The sequence below is a fragment of the Ursus americanus genome, chromosome 21 (assembly GCF_024610735.1).
Source record: "Ursus americanus isolate L20-20 chromosome 21, mUrsAme1.1.p, whole genome shotgun sequence".
NCBI classification, from domain to species: Eukaryota; Metazoa; Chordata; class Mammalia; order Carnivora; family Ursidae; genus Ursus; species Ursus americanus.
In genome coordinates this window covers 58279621-58298876 of record NC_142147.1, presented here as the reverse complement: position 1 = coordinate 58298876, position 19256 = coordinate 58279621, and the positions used below count along the sequence as shown (strand labels likewise).

Here is a 19256-nt window from a genome sequence, read left to right as displayed (position 1 = left end):
GCTTTGCCTTGATTCTACTCCTCAGGGAGCCTGCCAGAGGTTAGGTTTACTGCAGCTGTGGGCACAGGCACTGTTCCAAGGCAAAGGCAGGGAAAAAGCAAGAGCAAACTCCAGAAGTTCCTTTTGTTTTATTCTCACAGCTCAGCTATCTGTCTCCTGCTCTAGCCACCCAGCCCAGCATACTAGTTCAAATCAGGTATCAGTCCGGGTCTTTCTAGCAGTTTGATATCTCTCATCTTTTGCCTCTTAAGTTATTCCTGGGTTTATCTCAGGTAGGTGCCTGTGGGGCATGTAGGGACTAGAATTGGAATCCCAGTTGTGAATCTTTGAATGGATTGTCTCAACATGAGGTCTGTGGAAAGATACTGGAGACCACGTCCCATTATACCTTCTGTTACTCTCTCAACTTCTCCATAGGAGCAGCACACAGCACAGCACAGGCAAGTCCAAGGCCAAGATGTTCTGTTTAAAATGGCAGAGCCCCCCCCCCCTCCATTCTTGATTTCCTTACCCTGCTCTACTCTTCTAGTCTAAATATTCATAACATCTGTCAAGTTCAAGCACGCTGTAAAACCAACTTGTTATGTTTCTTTTTATTGCCTGTATCACTCGTAACAAGATACAAACTCCAATAGGTCATGGTTTTTCACTTGTTCAGTGTTCAATACCCAGGACCTGGAACAGTGTCTGGCACACAGCAAGTTCTCAACAAATGTCTGTTGAATGAAAGGCCAAACCAGCATTACGGTTCTTTCCAAACTCAACTCTCTAAACACCCTCCCATGTTATTATGACAATAAGAGCGTCCTAACAGAGTCCAGGGAAGACAACCCAGGCCAAAGGGAAGAACTTGGGGGTGTGGATTTATTAGAGCATATAGAGGGAATAATGGGTGAGATTGAGTTGGATTTTGAGTAACTGGAAGAATAAACCTCACTGCTTAAGAACTTCCTGGGTACTGTACTTGCCCTGGTCTATTTACTGGATGTTATAATTGTCCAGTGTACTAGTAAACCAGCTGGACTGGGAGGCTGTGAGCTTATTCCTTTGGAACTTGGTGAAAACGGGCAGGGACTGCCATGTGGCTCAATGGATTTTCCAGTGCTTTAGCACTGTCAGGGAGTACAAAGACCCCAGAGGGCAGGGAGGAGATCTTTCACATGCATTATATGTAAATGTATGTAAGCAAGTCTTTTAAGGTCGTGATATAAATAGCCCAGTTAAAAACACCCTAACTCTGGACATCCTTATTTCCAATACATTGATACCCAAAACCATGTGTGAAAGCCGTGTTTCTGTATTGGAAGGATATTCTAGGGGCTTTGGGAACCCCCAAGCAGCTTTAAAGGAAGGAGAGAATGATTTTGTATTTACAAAGCCCCCTCTGGGTACTGTGTGGGGGTAACGGACTAATGGAGACAACAGTATGACAGGAAGGCAAGCGTGAGGGCTGCGGTGGCTCCAACCAACGTGGGCAGAGGCTGTGGAGAGAAGCGATGAAATACTTCCACCTGCGTATTCACACAAGGACCTCAAAGCGCGATAAACACAAACCAACCACATCGTGGTGAAAGTACTGAAGGCCAAGAGAAGCTCAAAAGCAGCCAAAGATCGCGGTCATGGCCAAGAAGCTTGGATCCGATTTATATTACTGGCAATAATAATTTGAACTCTCAACCTTACGCAAACCGCCAAGGCAACCGGAGGACAACAGGAGTAGGGAGAAGCCGCAGGGGACCCTATCCTTGTAAGTAGGGCCTGGGTGAGCTTCGCGCATGCTGGTTGGTTCAGCCTCCAGGCATGGCACCGAGTAGGCAGATGGTGGAGCTGAAGACCGAGAGAGCTCCAGAGAGACAACCCGACAGACTGCACGCGCGTTCCCCTCACACCCGGAGCCGGCAGCTGAACAGTCGGCGGGGTCGCTTGGCCACTGGAGCAGAATCTCCTGGCCTGACCTGCAGCAACCGCTTTACGGCCGGGTCTCCTGCAGACCCCGCTCCAGCCTCCTCGCGGCTCCCGGAACCGCCCCTGCCTTTCCCGCCTAGACGTTGCGCTCTCTCGACCCGTCGCCCTCCTCTGCCACGAGAGGGATTCGGGCGCCGACCCCCGACTCCCAGTTCACTTTGGGACAGGGCGCGGGGCGCAGGTGCCCAGAAGGCGCCTGGCAACAAGGGTATCCCTGGTGCCGCCGTCTGCTCCCACAGGAGCAGAGTGGGCGCTGCCTGCGGCCGCAGATTTTTGGTTACCTAGGAGACACGGCGGGGCCGCGCGGCCTTCTGGGACGTGTAGTCCACCAGGTCAGGCTCTGGAGGCTCGAACTACAACGCCCGGAAGGCACAGCGCCCTGCTCCGCCCCTGAAGTGCGCGGTGAACTCCCAGGGCTGCAGGAGTTATAACCTGGTGGCGTGAAAAGGTCTCTGGCTGTTGGGCCGCGCTCAAAACTGCCAGATGGGGCCCTCGACATCCCTGCGAGGACTAGCCGGGGGGCGGTTTGCAAATATTGGAACAACAGGTGTGTTTATATACCAGCCGCAGATGGGGTATGTAAAGGGGGAATTCCGTTTTTGAAAATTGCGTTTTAATGTTGAGGGGAAAATGAAAAGAACTGAAACCTATGGCAATAAATTTACATATATTGTCGAGAGGTATTAATGAAAATGTGAATGATTAAGAGATACAAGTGCTTCTTGCATGAGTAGATCCAGTATTGTAGAAATGTGAGTTTTCACTAAATCTGCAAACTTAAGAACATCCAAACTAATTATCCAAAATAATAGCTTTTAAAAAGGAATGAGTTATCAAGCCATGGAAAAACATGGAAGAACCTCAAATACATATTACTAAGTGAAAGAAGCCGATCTGAAAAGGCTTCATGCTATATGATTCCAACTATATGACATTTTGGAAAAGGCAAAATTATGGAAACAGTAAAGATTGGTGATTGCCAGGAAGAGGTTGGAGGGAGAGATGAATAGGTGGTGGAGTATAAAGGATTTTTTTTTTTTTAAGATTTTATTTATTTATTTAACAGAGATAGCCAGCGAGAGAGGGAACACAAGCAGGGGGAGTGGGAGAGGAAGAAGCAGGCTCATAGTGGAGGAGCCTGATGTGGGGCTCGATCCCATAACACCGGGATCACGCCCTGAGCCGAAGGCAGGCGCCTAACCGCTGTGCCACCCAGGCGCCCCGTATAAAGGATTTTTAGGGCGGTGCAGCTATGCTGTATAATACTAAAAGGCTGAATACATGTCATGATATATTTGTCAAAACCCATAGAATTATAACACCAGAAGTGAACTGCACCCCATGAGGGGCTGCTCAGCGTGGGCACCTAGAGACGGAGCTCAGCCAAGCAGGTGGGGAGCACAAGGGTGAGTATCCATGGGAAAGTACCTTTATTGGGGGTCAGGATGGAGTACACAAGAATAGGTGGGAAAGGATGTCACTGATACATTTGAATGTTGATAGATTACATTTAGGGGAGGGCAAAGGGGAACTTGTGGCAGGGACCAGTCTTATCACTTAGGTGACATGGTCACCTGGGTGGGGTGTTTACAGCCCTTTTGTGTGGGTGTTGAGGCAGCAGAAAAATATAAAGTTTTAAAATTCACAATACAACAAAATGGGTGAAGGGGGTAAAAAGGTATAAACTTCTAGTTATAAAATAAATAAGTCATGGGGATGTAATGTACGGCATAGTGATGAAAGTTAATATTGTATTGCATATTTAATGCTATAGTTGCTAAAAAAGTGGATCTTAAAGTTCCCATCACAAGAAAAAAAATTTTTGTTAACTGTATGATGATAGATGTTAACTAGACTTATTGTGGTGATCATTTTGCAATATCTGCAAATATCAAGTCATTGTACACCTGAACTAATACAACGTTATGTCAATTAGAACTCAGAAAATTACAATACGATCTACTTTGTGGTGTCCCAATATCATTAACGATACTAATTGGGATAGACAACGCTTGCCACCTGGGTTAAAGGTGATTGGGATTGCTTGACTTAGCCACCAAAGGCAAACTTTGATAAAGGGAAAAACTAGGAAGAGTCCTATTAGGCATATGACAAGGGTCTGGGACCCAGTTCTCAACCAGGCACCCCACTTTGTGGGAGAAAGCCAAGAGAACATGTTGGGCACTCTGGATTTAAGGGAATCTGTTGGAAGGTTTTGGTTATGTTATGAAAGACTTTTATCTCTTGGCCTAATCTTTATAGCTTGGCCTGATCGACACATCTGTCAGTATCATTAACCCAGAGTGGTATTCTGATGGATGGTACGATTCATCCAGCTGGGCTGGGTGCATGGAATATATGAGCCAATTCAAGAACAAGTCTTGAAGAGCCAGGTATTCAGAGACCTAAGAGAAAGGAGTGGGCAAGGCAGCAGTAACCATTGGGAAGTTGATATTCTAAAAATCAACTCCAGAGAAAGCAGTGTCCATGGGGATCCTGACAGTTCAAAATCAGTGCCCATAGGGAAATTGGCAGTCCAAAAACCAGTCCAAAGGGGCACCTGGGTGACTCAGTCAGTTAAGCATCCAACTCTTGATCTTGGCTCGGGTCTTGATCTCAGGGTCATGAGTTCAGACCACGTGTTGGGCTCCACGCTGGGCATGGAACCTCCCTAACAGCAGCAACAACAACAACAACAACAAACTCCAAAGAGACACAGCAGATGAACTTGTTCAGATGGATCTGAACGGCAATTCTGAGATTGTAGGACTTATAGAAAGAGAATGGGAGCCAAGTTCTTATATGGATCATCCCCCAGGCATAGCTGGATGGAAGGAAGACAGGAATGGGAATTAGGGTGTTGTGAGAATAAAGTAAGAAGCTGGCGATAGTCCACTGCATGGTATATCTAGAGGGTCTTAGCCTTGTCATCTCACAAACAGTCAGAAAGGATAGCTGGGAGACGGGGTACCTGGGCGGCGTAGTTGGTTAAGCATCTGACTTTTGGTTTCCACTCAGGTTGTGATTGCAGGGTCATGAGTGATTTCAGCCCAAGTTGGGCTACGTGCTTAGCAGTGACTGCTTAAGACTCTTCCTCCCTTTTCTTCTGCCCCTCCCCCTCCTCTCTAAAATAAATTAATAAATCGAAAGAAAGGAAAGAAAGAGAGAGAGAAAGAAAGAAAGAAAAGAAAGAAAGAAAGAAAAAGAAAGACAGGATAACTGGCCTTTGGGTACAGTGCAGGTGGAGCTAGTTTCTAATCCCAGGGGGCTTTACAAGCATCGTGTAAGATCTGGTCAGCTATTGTTATTGGTAGGGGTGACTCAAAGCCTGCCTTGGGTATTTTGAGAACTACTGGATGTACAAAGGACAAGTACAAGGGACCACCTTCTTCTATGCTATCTATTTTTAATTCCATTTCCACATTTTGAGATGATTCAATTAATCTCCTTTAAAAAAAACTTCTGGAGGGAGCCAAAGGGGTCTAGGGTTCTGAACAGCACCCAGAGGGTGGAGGTGTACTGAATTGCTTTTTTGCAAATACTCTCCTATATTACGACAAGAACTAATAATGTTGAGTGCCAGCACTATTTTTGAGCTTTGCGTGGATTACATTATTCAGATATTGCTGTAACCCTGTGAGGTAGGTGCTGTTTCTTTCTCCTATTTTTACAGAAGAGGAAACTGAAACCCAAAGGGCTTAAGTAACCTGATCAAGCAGAAATGTCAAGAAAGCCAGAGACTAGGACTAGAATGCGGGCTTCTGACTACAGAGCCCTACTGTGTTCTCTGTTTGCCTCTTATGTGTCCCATTGAATTATAATTGATCTTTGCTGCCTCCTCACTGGTCTGTACACTCCCTAAGGGCAGGGCCCCGGCTTTATTATCTATGCCCACAGATGATCATCCTTCTCCCACGCCCCATCCCGTTAGTATCCCCATTGGTTGACTTGGTTCCGTGGAGGAAGTCCACGTGGCAACGTGAGCTGACCTCACACTGGCGGCTCCAAGTCAGAACCCAAACATTCTGTAGGGAGCAGAGTTTCTTAGTTCTGCATAAATATAGGGCAGATACTGCACTATAGCTAATATATCCTTTCATCCATATGATAAAAGACTAACAGTTTTGGAGTGATGGACAAGATTCAAAGTTCTTTCACCTTTCTAGTTTTGTTTTTAATGGAATGCCCACTTCTTTTATGCTTGCCTTATGGAGGTGAGTTCCAACCAGCTGAACTAGCAACAGACTAAATGGGTAGCTTCAAACACTGTTTTTACTTGGTTCAGGGGAAATAAAAAGGGTTAATTACATTTCACTGCTACAAGTTTTCTTTTCAAGGCTACAAACAGTCACAAACATCCACAAATGTCACTAAGCAGGAAGGTGTTTTCTCAAGACTCAGAGGTAAGTCTTTCGTTGAAATGAGAACTATAGTCTGGGGTCCTCCTAGTTACTATATGAATGTGTCTTTTCTTGTGTATTTGTTAGTAGCATGCTCCATACAATAATATAATTAGATAAACATTGCTTGGAAATTAGTCTGATGTTATTCTCTCTCTGTAAGCTGTGCTTTCTTTTTAGGGATTACTGTGCTTCTCTTTCATTTCACTTAGCACACACAGAAACTCTGACTGCCTCAGGATCATTTGAATGTGTCTGTATGACTTAATTGTAATTTGGGGCACGTTTTGGCGGTAGACCACAGGAATCCAGATACAGATGCGTTGCAAGTGTAAAATGTTCTTTATAATCATCTGTCTTCTATGCTTTGATCTAAAATCTGTTTATCTCAAAACAGAGAAACTGACCCTGACAATTGGTGAAGTCAGGCAGTAACTCTTCGTGAAGATGTGTGGTACTTATAAACAGTCTCTATTCTGTACAAGGGAAATACGATCTGCACAATATAATAGCATCTAATTTCCGTAGGAGGAAAGGATATTGCCGTGGGGCCCTCCCTGGCACTGGCTGTCTGACCTTCTGATGATAGCACAGGCCCCTTCAAATCTGTCAGGTCCTCAACCAGCTCATGTGACTGCAAAAACAGACCGGAAGCCAAATGTGTTATGTTCTTAACACCATATTCGTGAAAGGAAACACTGGATGCAAACAGAACAAATTGCAAATCAAGCCACATATTTCTATGAGGCATTGTAATACATTTATTCACAGCATTTTCCTTCTTAGCTGTTAAGTCCCCTTGTCTAATACCAAGTTATCTCTTTATTTTCTTTAATCTGTTAAACTTGTCTCTTCTGTCTAATCCCTTTGAACGGCCTTCTAGCTCCAAGACCTACCACGCGCAAGCAATTCCCAGGGCATAATGGTAAGTCAAGGGATCTGGGAGGGTGGCTGGGATTCAGGACATTCCCAAAGCTGTCGTGGTGTATGGCTCCCGAGGGCACCCCACAGTGGTCATCACTAGTCTGTACAGCCCTTTCTGCAAATTAGAAAATGGAGTGCCCTCTGGATGGTTGGTTTAGTCATGATGCTACTCAGAGCAGATTAGAAAATAGCACAGATGTCAAAGCATCAGAGAAATACAGAAAATCTTAAAAACAATTAATACATGTAGCCATCCCAAATACATTATTAATTTTTCTAAAGCTCAGCTATGAATATCTCACTTGCCTGTTTACCCCCCTACCGCCAAAGCCCAGAGATTGAATTCTTGCCAAGGTATCAGGACACCTGCATTCTGATCTTTACTTTGAAACTAACTTGGGTTATGAGCTTGCATTAGAGGTTTGCTGAGACCTCTGCTGCGCCTGAGCTTTGGGTCCCAAGTGCAGGTTCCAATATGGAGATAGAGGACAGAATTGTTTTAGATCATTGCAAGACTCCCAATTTTCTCTGTAATCCTCAGTTCTTGGTTATATGGAAAGATGTCTAACTCATAATAAGGGAAATACTCATTGCAGATTTCAGCTATCATGTTGAAAGTGGACAAAATGTTTCATTAAAAAAACTGGTAAAGGAGTTGGGAAATATAATCGCTCGCTTTTTTATTTTATTTTTTTAAGTAGGCTCCACGCCCAGTGTGGAGCCCAACGCAGGGCTTCAACTCACAACCCTGAGATCAAGACCTGAGCCGAAATCGAGTCAGACTCTTAACCGACTGAGTCACCCAGGTGCCCCTAATCTCACATTTTTTAAATTGAAGTATAATTAACGTATAATATCCTACTAGTTTCAAGTGTATATAATCTCATATCTTGTGTGTAGGCGAGGAATGAGAGCAACTTCTATAGAGGGCAATTGGCAATGCTTATAAATACAAAAAGGACGTATTTATTTTTGGGCTCGGAGTATTGAAATATACCTGGAATTTATTTTAATCAGGTATGATAAGACATACAGACACAGAAATGATTGTTCATGAAGGAAGCACGTTATACTCACAGATCCCTAGAAGCAGGAAGCAGGGGGACAAGAGGAAAGAGCATGGCCCAGAGTCTTTATTGGTGTTTTCATGGGAAGGAATGGGTGAAGTGGGGTAGTTACACAGAGAAGTGGATAGTTGGAATGACTTTAATGGGCTCTGGGCTATCGGAGTGGTTCCTACTTGTCCAGCACCTGGCCCTGGGATGATTTAGGGCAGAGGGAACATTGGCTTGGTGTGTGAGAGTTAGCTGGGGCTGTGGGCTCTGGATTGGTTGGTTTATGTCAAAGGCATGCTTGCAGGGGAGTTGTCCACGAACTGTTGGAAATAGCTAACCCTAGAAGGGACAGTCTGTCCAGGATCAAAACCTCAAATGGGAGAGCATCGAAAATACAGAAAATAGGAAAGCCTGGCTGGCTCAGTTGGTGGAGCATGCAACTCTTGGTCTCGGGGTTGTGAGTTTGAGCCCCATGTTGGGTGCAGAGATTACTTAAAAATAAAATACCTTTACAAAATACAGAAAATAAAAAATATCGTCCATACACCCAGAAATTTCATTTCTAGGAAACTTTATTAAATAATATGTTTCTCGGGGTGCCTGGGTGGTGCAGTTGGTTAAGCATCTGACTCTTGGTTTCGGCTCAGGTTGTGATCTCAGGGTCTTGAGATCCGAGCCCTGCTTTGGGCTCTGCACTCAGCAGGCAGCCTGCTGGAGATTCTCTCTCTCCCTCTACCCCTACCGCTTGTGCTCTTTCTTTCTCCTTCTAAGATAAATAAATAAATCTTGAAAAAAAATATGTTTCTCATTTCCCTAACCCACCTACTTTCCTGTTCTGCTTGGTGACGTTCGCATTTATTTTCTTGCTCTGCAAACCTCCCAACATGTTTACCTCAGCCTCACCCTCAGGGGATAACCTTGTTTCCTCCATCACTGGCAAAATACAAGCAGTCAAAAGAGAGTATCTGCATCCTCCTCCCCATCTACCTGCAATTGCACCCTTCTTCTCTGCCTTCCTTCCTTTCCAGGCCAAGGATGGCCCCAGCTGGCGCGCCAGCATCCGTGTCCACCAACTGGCACAGGCACAGTCGGCAATTCTCTCCTCATTTCCTGTAGTATCACAATTTTAAGTGTCACTCCCATTCTCCTATGAATGTGCTGTCAATTCTCCCATCTTAGAAAGCAAAACCCATCTCTTGATCCCTTAGCCCTTCTGGGAGCTGCCCCCATGTCTCCCCTCTCCAAAACCAAGTTCCTCAAAAGAGTTTTTAAAACTCACTATCTCTTAGGGGCGCCTGCGTGGCTCAGTCGTTAAGCGTCTGCCTTTGGCTCAGGGCGTGATCCCAGGGTCCTGGGATCAAGCACCTCATCGAACTCCATGCTCTGCTGGAAGCCTGCTTCTTCCTCTCCCTCTCCCCCTGCTTGTGTTTCCTCGCTGGCTGTCTCTCTCTCTGTCAAATAAATAAATAAACATCTAAAAAAAAATAAAATAAAACTCACTTTCTCCAATTCCTTCCCTTCTGTTCTCTTGAACTGTTTCAGTCACTGTTGTCGCCACCACATCACTAGCACTGCCTTCATCGATTTCTCCAATGACCTTCCCGTGGCCAAACCCAGCGGCCAGTTTTTAGTACTCACTATATTGAAACCATCTGTAATCCATTTTTTCTCCTTGCCCCAGTATTTCATTGTGAAAACCTGAAAGCTTACAGAAGGGTAGAGAAAACTGTAGAGTGAACACCCATATTCCCCATGCCTGCTGTCTACAATTAAGTATTTTACACCGCTAGCCTTTTCGTAGTCCAAGTTCTTTTTGTCATGCTCGCCTGACCTTTCATTGATAGGTGAACCTCAGGGCATTTTTAGTTCACTTGCTGAACTCTTTCTGTGACAGAGAGTGAGGGAAAGCCAAGTGCAGGACGAAGAGTAATCACCTCAATTTGTCAGATTTTCCAAGTGGCTGAATAATGTACTTGCTTTGCCAGTTGCTCTTTTGTTCAATTTGTGTGAATGATAACTCTGGTTATTATTATTTTTTAATTTCAGGTAATAGGAAGGGTGATACACCTAACCCTATTAAGAACAACCGGAGTTTTATAGCACATTCAACACCCATGAACACCGACACCTGGAATGCAGGTTCGTGGAATGGCATTCTCAATTTCTCTCTAACACCCTTTCAGCACCACACTGCACACCCTGAAACCATCAGTGCGACACCTGAATCATCAAACTAAAGCCACTCTCCTTTCAGCTACAGGATGGCAGGTGCTGCTAGACTGAGTCAGGGATCCTGTATTTCTACAAAGTAAAAGAGGGTTTTGACAAAGGGCAAGAAGCAGAGGAAGCAAATGGAGTTAGGGATGACTTTATGTGGGAATTCAAATTATATTTGTTCACACAGGCTGTGCAATCTAGCCTCCATATTTTTAAAAATTAAGGATGCTATTTTTTAATGCTATTTTTTCTGATTTTGTCTCCCTTCCCCCTTTGAAATAACAATATGATTAACAAATATATTAACTGATAGACACAAGTGAAATGAAATTTTATGAGAACTTTTCTTTCCACTTTCAGCACTGATTTCACATAGACCTGCTCTTGTTCAAGTAATTGTAATTGCGTGTGTAGCCTTTACCATTGCCCTCATATGTGGAATCGCTATTTTCTATGTGATATAGTAAGTATATACTAAGTAACATTTACCATCCTCAACTAAGACATAACAAACTAACTAGATTATTATTTAGTAATGATAATGATGATGATGATGATTCTTATAATCACTAAATTAGTATATATAGTCATTCTAAATCTCCACACCAGTGGTTTTCAGAATATGGACTGTACTCATGTTGGGTCAAAATGTAAATGAAAAAAAAGAAATAGGACAGAATACAATTTTGTAGACTAGAAAATATTAAAAAGCATTACATTTGTTAATGTAAATGCTGATTTTTGACTTTTCAGACAGATAAATACACAGTTATGAGGTAAAATGTATTTCCTATTGTGGATCGTGGTCAAAAATGTTTGAAAGCCACTGTCTGAGATGCTGGCATCCTCCCAAAATGTAGTGTTCTAAAGTGATCTTGAGGCATCTGAATCAGCAAAGAAGCAGTCAAACTCTCAGTCTTTGCAGATGACCTGATACTGTATGTGGAAAACCCAAAAGACTCCACCCCAAAATTGCTAGAACTCATACAGAAATTCAGTAAAGTGGCAGGACATAAAATCAATTTGCAAAAATCAGTTGCATTTCTATACACTAACAATGAGACAGAAGAAAGAGAAATTAAGGAGTCGATCCCATTTACAACCGCACCCAAAACCGTAAGATATCTAGGAATAAACCTAACCAAAGAGGCAAAGGATCTGTACTCAGAAAACTATAGAATGCTCATGAAAGAAATTGAGGAAGACACAAAGAAATGGAAAAATGTCCCATGCTCATGGATTGGAAGAACAAATATTGTTAACAGGTCTATGCTACCTAGAGCAATCTACACATTTAATGCAATCCCTATCAAAATACCATCAACTTTTTTCACAGAACTGGAAAAAATAATCCTAAAATTTTTATGGAACCAGAAGAGACCCCGAATAGCCAAAGGAACGTTGAAAAAGAAAACCAAAGCTGGTGGCATCACAATTCCGGACTTCAAGCTCTATTACAAAGTTGTAATCATCAAGACAGTATGGTACTGGCACAAAAACAGACATATAGATCAATGGAACAGAATAGAGAACCCAGAAATGGACCCTCAACTCTATGGTCGACTAATCTTCGACAAAGCAAGAAAGAATATCCAATGGAAAAAAGACAGTCCCTTCAATAAATGGTGTTGGAAAAACTGGACAGCCACTTGCAGAAGAATGAAACTGAACCATTTCCTTCCACCATACAGAAAAATAGACTCAAAATGGATGAAAGACCTCAATGTGAGACAGGAATCCATCAAAATCCTTGAGGAGAACACAAGCAGCAACCTCTTCAACCTCGGCTGCACCAACTTCCGGCTAGACACATCTTCAAAGGCATGGGAAACAAAGGCAAAAATGAACTGGTGGGACTTCATCAAGATAAAAATCTTTTGCACAGCAAACAGTCAACAAAACCAAAAGACAGCCGACAGAATGGGAGGAGATATTTGCAAATGACATATCAGATAAAGGGCTTCAGAATCTATAAGGAACTTATCAAACTCAATACCCAAAGAACAAATAATCTAATCGAGAAATGGGCAGAAGACAAGAACAGGCATTTCTCCAAAGAAGACATCCAAATGGCCAACAGACACATGAAAAAGTGCTCAACATTACTCTACATCAGGGAAATAGAAATCAAAATCACAGAGAGATACCACCTCACACCAGTTAGAATGCTAAAATTAACAAATCAGGAACGACAGATGTTGGCGAGGATTCGGAGAAAGGGGAGCCCTCCTACACTGTTGGTGGGAATGCAAGCTGGTGTAGCCGCTGTGGAAAACAGTATGGAGGTTCCTCAAAAAGTTGGAAGTAGAGCTACCCTACAACCCAGCAATTGCACTACTGGGTATTTACCCCAAAGATGCTCATGTAGTGATCCGAAGGGGCACCTGCACCCCAATGTTTATAGCAGTGATGTCCCCAATAGCCAAACTGGAAAGAGTCCAGATGTCCATCGACAGATGAATGGATACAGAAGATGTGGTATGTAGATACAATGGAATATCACACAGCCATAAAAAATGAAATCTTGCCATTCACAAGGACGTGGATGGAACTAGAGGGTATTATGCTAAGCGAAATAAGTCAATCGGAGAAAGACAATTATCATATGATCTCACTGATATGTGTAATTTAAGAAATAAGGCAGAGAATCATAGGGGAAGAGAGGAAAAAATGAAACAAGACAAAACCAGAGAGGGAGACAAACCATAAGAGACTCTTAGGAAACAAACTGAGGGTTACTAGAGGGGAAGAGGGGAGGATGGGGTAACTGGGTGATAGACATTGGGGAAAGTTATGTGTTATAATGAGCACTGGGTGTTATATAAGACTGATGAATCACAGACCTGTACCCTTGAAACAAATAATATGTTATATGTTAATTAATTCAAATTTTTTTAAAAAGTGAACTTGATACTTTGGCAGGAATCTTAGTGCAAAGCAGAAAATTGTGACTGCTCTCTTTTCACTAGACACTGTTATTATCTGGGAAAACTGTAGCATTGGGGAAGATACTTCATCTTGTTTGCACAAATAACTGTGGTCAAGCTCTTTCAAATGATATGATCATATGTTGAATTAGTATTAGACAGAAGTGCAGACTGTGACATCATGCTACTCTGACCAGAATGCTATACTGATTTCTTCTCCAGGATTCAGTGCCAGGATTCTGTTATATCCCATCAGAAACAGCTTGAGGAAGTAATAAATTATTTGCTCTATTGGACTTGAGTATAAACACAAAGCATATGTTGCCACATATGGGATGTTTTTTAAGGTAGCCATTTTAGGACCACCTTCAAGTATGTCCAATGAAGGCAAATAAGATTAAAGGTAGGGGCGCCTGGGTGGCACAGCGGTTAAGCGTCTGTCTTCGGCTCAGGGTGTGATCCCGGCGTTCTGGGATCGAGCCCCATGTCAGGCTCCTTTGCTATGTGCCTGCTTCTTCCTGCCTTCCTGTCATACTGTTGTCTCCATTAGTCCGTTACCCCCACACAGTACCCAGAGGGGGCTTTGTAAATACAAAATCATTCTCTCCTTCCTGGTTAAAGCTGCTTGGGGGTTCCCAAAGCCCCTAGAATATCCTTCCAATACAGAAACGCGGCTTTCACACATGGTTTTGGGTATCAATGTATTGGAAATGAGAATGTCCAGAGTTAGAGTGTTTGTAACTGGGCTATTTATATCATGACCTTAAAAGACTTGCTTACATACATTTACATATAATGCATGTGAAAGATCTCCTCCCTGCCATTTAAAAATACATAAAAACATGGGGCACCTGGGTGGCACATTTGCTTGGGCCTTCGACTCATGGTTTTGGCTGGGGTCGTAATCTTGGGGTCATGGGATCAAGCCCTGCCGGGAGCTCCACACTCAGTGTGGAGTCTGCTTGGGGCTCTCCCTCTGTCTCCCTCTGCCCTTCCTCACTCCACCCCCTCTCTGAAATAAATAAATAAATCTTAAAAAATGTTTTTAAAGATTTTATTTATCTGAGAGAGAGAGAGAGAGCAAGAGAGAACACAAGCAGGCGGGGGGTGGGCAGAGGGAGAGGGAGAAGCAGACTCCCCACTAAGCAGGGAACCTGACAAGGGGTCAATCCCAGGACCCATGAGAACATGACCTGAACCAAAGGCAGATGCTGCATCGAGCCACCCAGGCACCCCTAAATGAATAAATCTTTTTAAAAATACATAAAAGCATGTATATAGGGATTCACCTTTTTCTTTTGACTCAGGTTCCCATATGGTTCATTACAGCACTGTTGGATCCTATGTTTATTTGAAATTGTGATATTTGGTTTACCATGGATTTTTCCCATTCATTTCAGCTTGGTAAAATATTGAGCTAAAATATTTATCATTACTGAATTTTTTTGGTATGCCCTTAAATTTTGCAATTGTAATCAAGACATTGGGACAAGACCAGGATTTGGGTAATTACTGTTAATAATGTTTAGGATCAGGCCAGTTCTTCCTAATTACATACATCAACCAGTTGAGAAGGTATGTATGTTAGGGAAAAGGAAAGCATTCTGTTACCCCTTTTCACATCAAACAGAGATAGCTGCTTAAAAATCCACTTCCAGGGCTGCATCTGGGGTGGGGTGAGCAAGGCACTCATCTCAGGTGCAAAATTTAAGAGGGTGCCCAAAAACTCAGTCATCAAGATGAATAATATTTTAATGCAGTGTTTTATAAAATCTAAATTTATTTCAAAAAATATCCACGATGAACAAAATACCAACATTTTACATACAGGATCAGTAACAGTGTTGGGCCAAGCCATATCAGAGAGTGAGCAAAAGGAAGAATCAGTAATACCTATATGGACTTTATTTAAAATATTGATACTTTGTTAATCATAGATTTCTTGGCATTCATTTTTCTTTTGTAAAATGTTGCATTAAGGGGCACCTGGGTGGCTCAGTCGTTAGGCGTCTGCCTTCGGCTCAGGGCGTGATCCTGGAGTTCTGGGATTGAGCCCCATGTCGGGCTCTTCCACTGGGAGCCTGCTTCTTCCTCTCCCACTCCCCCTGCTTGTGTTCCCTCTCTCGCTGGCTGTCTCTATCTCTGTCAAATGAATAAATAAAATCTTAAAAAAAATAAAATAAAATTGCATTAAGATATTATTTAGCTTAAAAAGAAGATATTATTATACTATTTTGAGTTCCTTATTCACCTCACCTAGTCGTGGCCCTGAGCCACATTTGGCATTGTTACTCCTCTTCTGCCATCAGCACACACTAGAGATCAATCTGTTTTTTGCCTTCCTCCCCTGCCTACCACCATGTATCAGTGACTGCTTTTCAGTTAAAAGTCACAGGATTAATGATTTCCCATGAAAATTGTGCTCTCAAATTCATCTACATTTATTCTCCAGTCGGCTGGTCCAGGCTGAGGAAAGACAGCAACTGGTGTGGCTTTATAACAATGTCAGGATACCATTCCTGGGAGACGACGTCAATGACCAGGACTCTGAGGAAGACAGCCTGGATGAGTCCACCTGCCTACTTCCAGAGAATGAGAAGGAGCTGGAAAAGTTCATTCACTCAGGTAAATGACCAGTTTATCTTGTCAGATGTGAAGTCACATGAAAGCTGAGCTGGCCATGATGGTGTGGTTTTCAAAGGCAAAGCTAAGAGGGATTTAATGGAGTTTGAGGTAATAAAGGTGAATATTTACAGCCACATCTACAGAAATAAACTGTTCTCATCAAATTATACAGAGGGGCGAACAGCCATGAGTTGCTTGGAATTGTGGGGCAATTCCAAGGACCAAAAACAGAGTTCAGGCAACAAAACTTTCCCCAGACTAAACACTTCCCTTAAACACACTTAGCAGTGAGGCATTATTCCTGAGTCTAGAACACAGATAGACAGATGTCCCTCTTGCCCAGTCTGCCTCCATCTGATGTGGGAACGGCCCACAGAACAAACCCTTGTATGAGAGATGCTCACCATACCTGCAAACCTTTGTGAGGGGAAGGCAGCATATGTGTTCATATAAACCTGATTTTGTAGAAGTTCTGAGATACCCACTTAAAAAAAATTGTAGAGCAAAAATATGTAGAGTGCAGTGTCTGATTCGACCATATCAGTCTTCTCTCGTATGGATTCTCCTTTCACCCCCAGACACAGACAGTCAGAGACAGGCTGGAAGGCCGGGAGTACAGTGATCAGTGATGCTTACTGACGCAAATGCCCTTGTTTACCCTTAGGAAATACTTTTTCAATGTCTTTTCCTTATGTTAAAGTATTGTGTTTCTGCATTCTTTTTTTTTAAAGTTTCTATTTAAATCCATTTAGTTAACATACAGTGTAATATTAGTTTCAGATGTACCGTATTAGTGATTCATCACTTCCATACATCACCCAGTGCTCATCACAAGTGCCCTTCTTAATCCCCATCAGCTTCTTCTCCGCATCCCTCCACCCACCTCCCTTCTGGTAGCCATCACTTTATTCTTTATGGTTAAGAGTCTGTTTCTTGGATTGCCTCTCTCTTTTTTCCCCTTTGCTCATTTGTTTCTTAAATTACACATATGAGTGAAATCATCTGGTATTTGTCTTTCTCTGACTGACTTAATTCATTTAGCGTAATATTCTCTAGCTCCAACCATGTCATTGCTAATGGCAAGATTTCATTCTTTTTTATGGCTGAGTAATATTCCATCGTGTATATACGCCACATCTTCTTTATCCATTCATCAGCTGACATTCTTTTTTTTTAAACTGAGCATTTATAAAGCTTGTATATAAGAAGTGGGAAAATAATTTTATTTTGAGGGGGTAAATAATTTTAAAATTCAACTTTCACCATCTTTTTCAGACAAATAACATTTATTATATCTTGAAAATTCTACTGTTTGTACCTTTATTTTTCCATACTTTCCCCCTCACCTCTTTTGTCTCTATTCCTCATTTATTAGTATCTCAATAACATTATATCTATATTTTAGTTATTAGATCCAAAAGAAGAAAGCATATGGAAAACAGGAGCTTGAAGAAAGAACAAATTTTATTAACGGAAGCAAAAATAGGGAATTCAATGGACAGTATATTCTCAGAGGATCTGTGAGAGCAAACGAAAGAGAAGCAGGACACGCTAGCCAGCGTGGAGCCAGCAGTTGCCGGGACAACCCATGACTGGGGACTTTAGTATGACTTACTCCTGGAGAGCTCTGTTCAGAGCACTCTAAGGAAGAAAACTAGAAGCATATAACAAAAAATAAATCCATATGTGCAATGATTCTGGCTTCTTAGGTCTCATAGTCCATTAGTTATTATAACTTAATTGGAAAAGAAAAAAATTCAACTTCGTGAATACCAAAGAGAGACTTAGGATTTTTTCTCTTTAAAACTTTATTTATTTATTTATTTATTTATTTATTTATTTATTTATTTATATTTTTTAGGGTTTTCTTTCCTTGCTCCTAACGAAAAGCACAAATAATTTCTTTGGGCAGTCTCTCAGACGAAACTAAGGAATTGCTTTCATGATACAAAAGTTTTCCGGGGATATTATCTATCAATTCCAGTACCTTGTCTCCATTTTCCTCACAAGGAAGCTGAGAATATCAAAATAGATATGACACTGGATTAAGATGCAATCATCCCTGTTTTTAAGGAGCTGAGACCTGGTGAGGAAAAAGGGCCTGCAGACAAGGAGCTGTAAAGCATGGCCAGTTGTGGTGGATGCTATAAGCTGGGAGCTGCTGAGAGCTATGGAAATACAGGAGTCAAGGCTGAATCCAAATGGATCAGTGCTTTGGAAAACGGTCTGATGGTTCCTCAGAAAGTTAAATACAGAGTCACTACATGTGACTAGCAATTCCACTCTTAGGGTTAGGTCCGAGAGAACTGAAAACACACATACACAGAAAAACCTGCACATAAATGTTCACAGCAGCATTACTCATAAGAGCAAAAAGGTGGAAACAACCCAGCTGTCCATCAACTGACAAAAAGATAAGTAAAATGGGGGTCTCTCCATACAATGGAATATTCTTCAGCCATAAGAAAGAAATACCAATACATCTACAGCATAGAAAAACCTTGAAAACATTATGCAAAATGAAATAAGTTAGATGCAAAGGGCATGGATTTTCTGATTTCATTTATCCAAAATGCCCCAAATAATCAAATCCATAGAGGCAGAAAGTAGATAAGTGGTTCCAGGAACTGGGTGAGGGGAGAAAGGGAAGGACTGCTGATGGGTGTGGGGTTTCTTTTTGGGGTAATGAAAATGTTTAAAAATTAGATAGTTGTGATGGTTCTACAACCTGGTGAATATACTAAAAAAAGAAAAAAACACCACGGGATCATACTCTTTAAAAGAGTAAATGTTCTGGTATGTGAAATAGATCTCAAACAAACCGTTAAAAAAAAAAAAGATCCTGTCTAATTTAAGCCAGACCCAGGCTTCCTGACTCTTCCTTTCAGTTTCCATCTTTCCTAAATTAAAAAAATTATAACAACAACAACAAAAATTATAATAGCATGACAAAGGAATAGGGGGGTATATACTAGAAATTGGGACAGTCCAAAGTATCTTTCAGCCAACAGTTTGCCCCTGCCTGGGTGGTGCAGCCAGGAAATAGTTATGTGTGGGATGGGTGGCCCAGGCAACAGCAGGGCAGAGCTGGCCAGTGCGCTGCATGGACTCACAGCCCCCAGATCCTGCATGGGCCTTCAGTG

The 19256-nt window shown here is 42.3% G+C and overlaps 1 protein-coding gene across 1 annotated transcript; it reads left to right on the top strand.

Annotated features, from left to right (window-relative positions):
* Positions 1 to 2239: 2239 nt before the first annotated feature.
* C21H19orf18 (chromosome 21 C19orf18 homolog) lies at positions 2240 to 17790 on the top strand. The gene is made up of 8 exons (XM_087853339.1): positions 2240 to 2512; positions 3277 to 6179; positions 6303 to 6368; positions 7249 to 7290; positions 10391 to 10483; positions 10922 to 11024; positions 15941 to 16113; positions 17519 to 17790. Exons 2-8 carry the CDS (start codon positions 6098 to 6100, stop codon positions 17635 to 17637), a joined length of 678 nt encoding a protein of 225 aa, XP_087709465.1. The 5' UTR covers positions 2240 to 2512; positions 3277 to 6097; the 3' UTR covers positions 17638 to 17790.
* Positions 17791 to 19256: the final 1466 nt, after the last annotated feature.

What these genes read in the sequence shown, in the direction of transcription:
- C21H19orf18 (XM_087853339.1), top strand. Translation starts at nt 6,098, where the DNA reads ATGGACAAGATTCAAAGTTCTTTCACCTTTCTAGTTTTGTTTTTAATG. An exon ending in GCTATTTTCTATGTGATATA is followed by an intron (nt 11,025 to 15,940) that starts GTAAGTATATAC and finishes TTTATTCTCCAG; the next exon opens with TCGGCTGGTCCAGGCTGAGG. An exon ending in GGAAAAGTTCATTCACTCAG is followed by an intron (nt 16,114 to 17,518) that starts GTAAATGACCAG and finishes TCTATATTTTAG; the next exon opens with TTATTAGATCCAAAAGAAGA.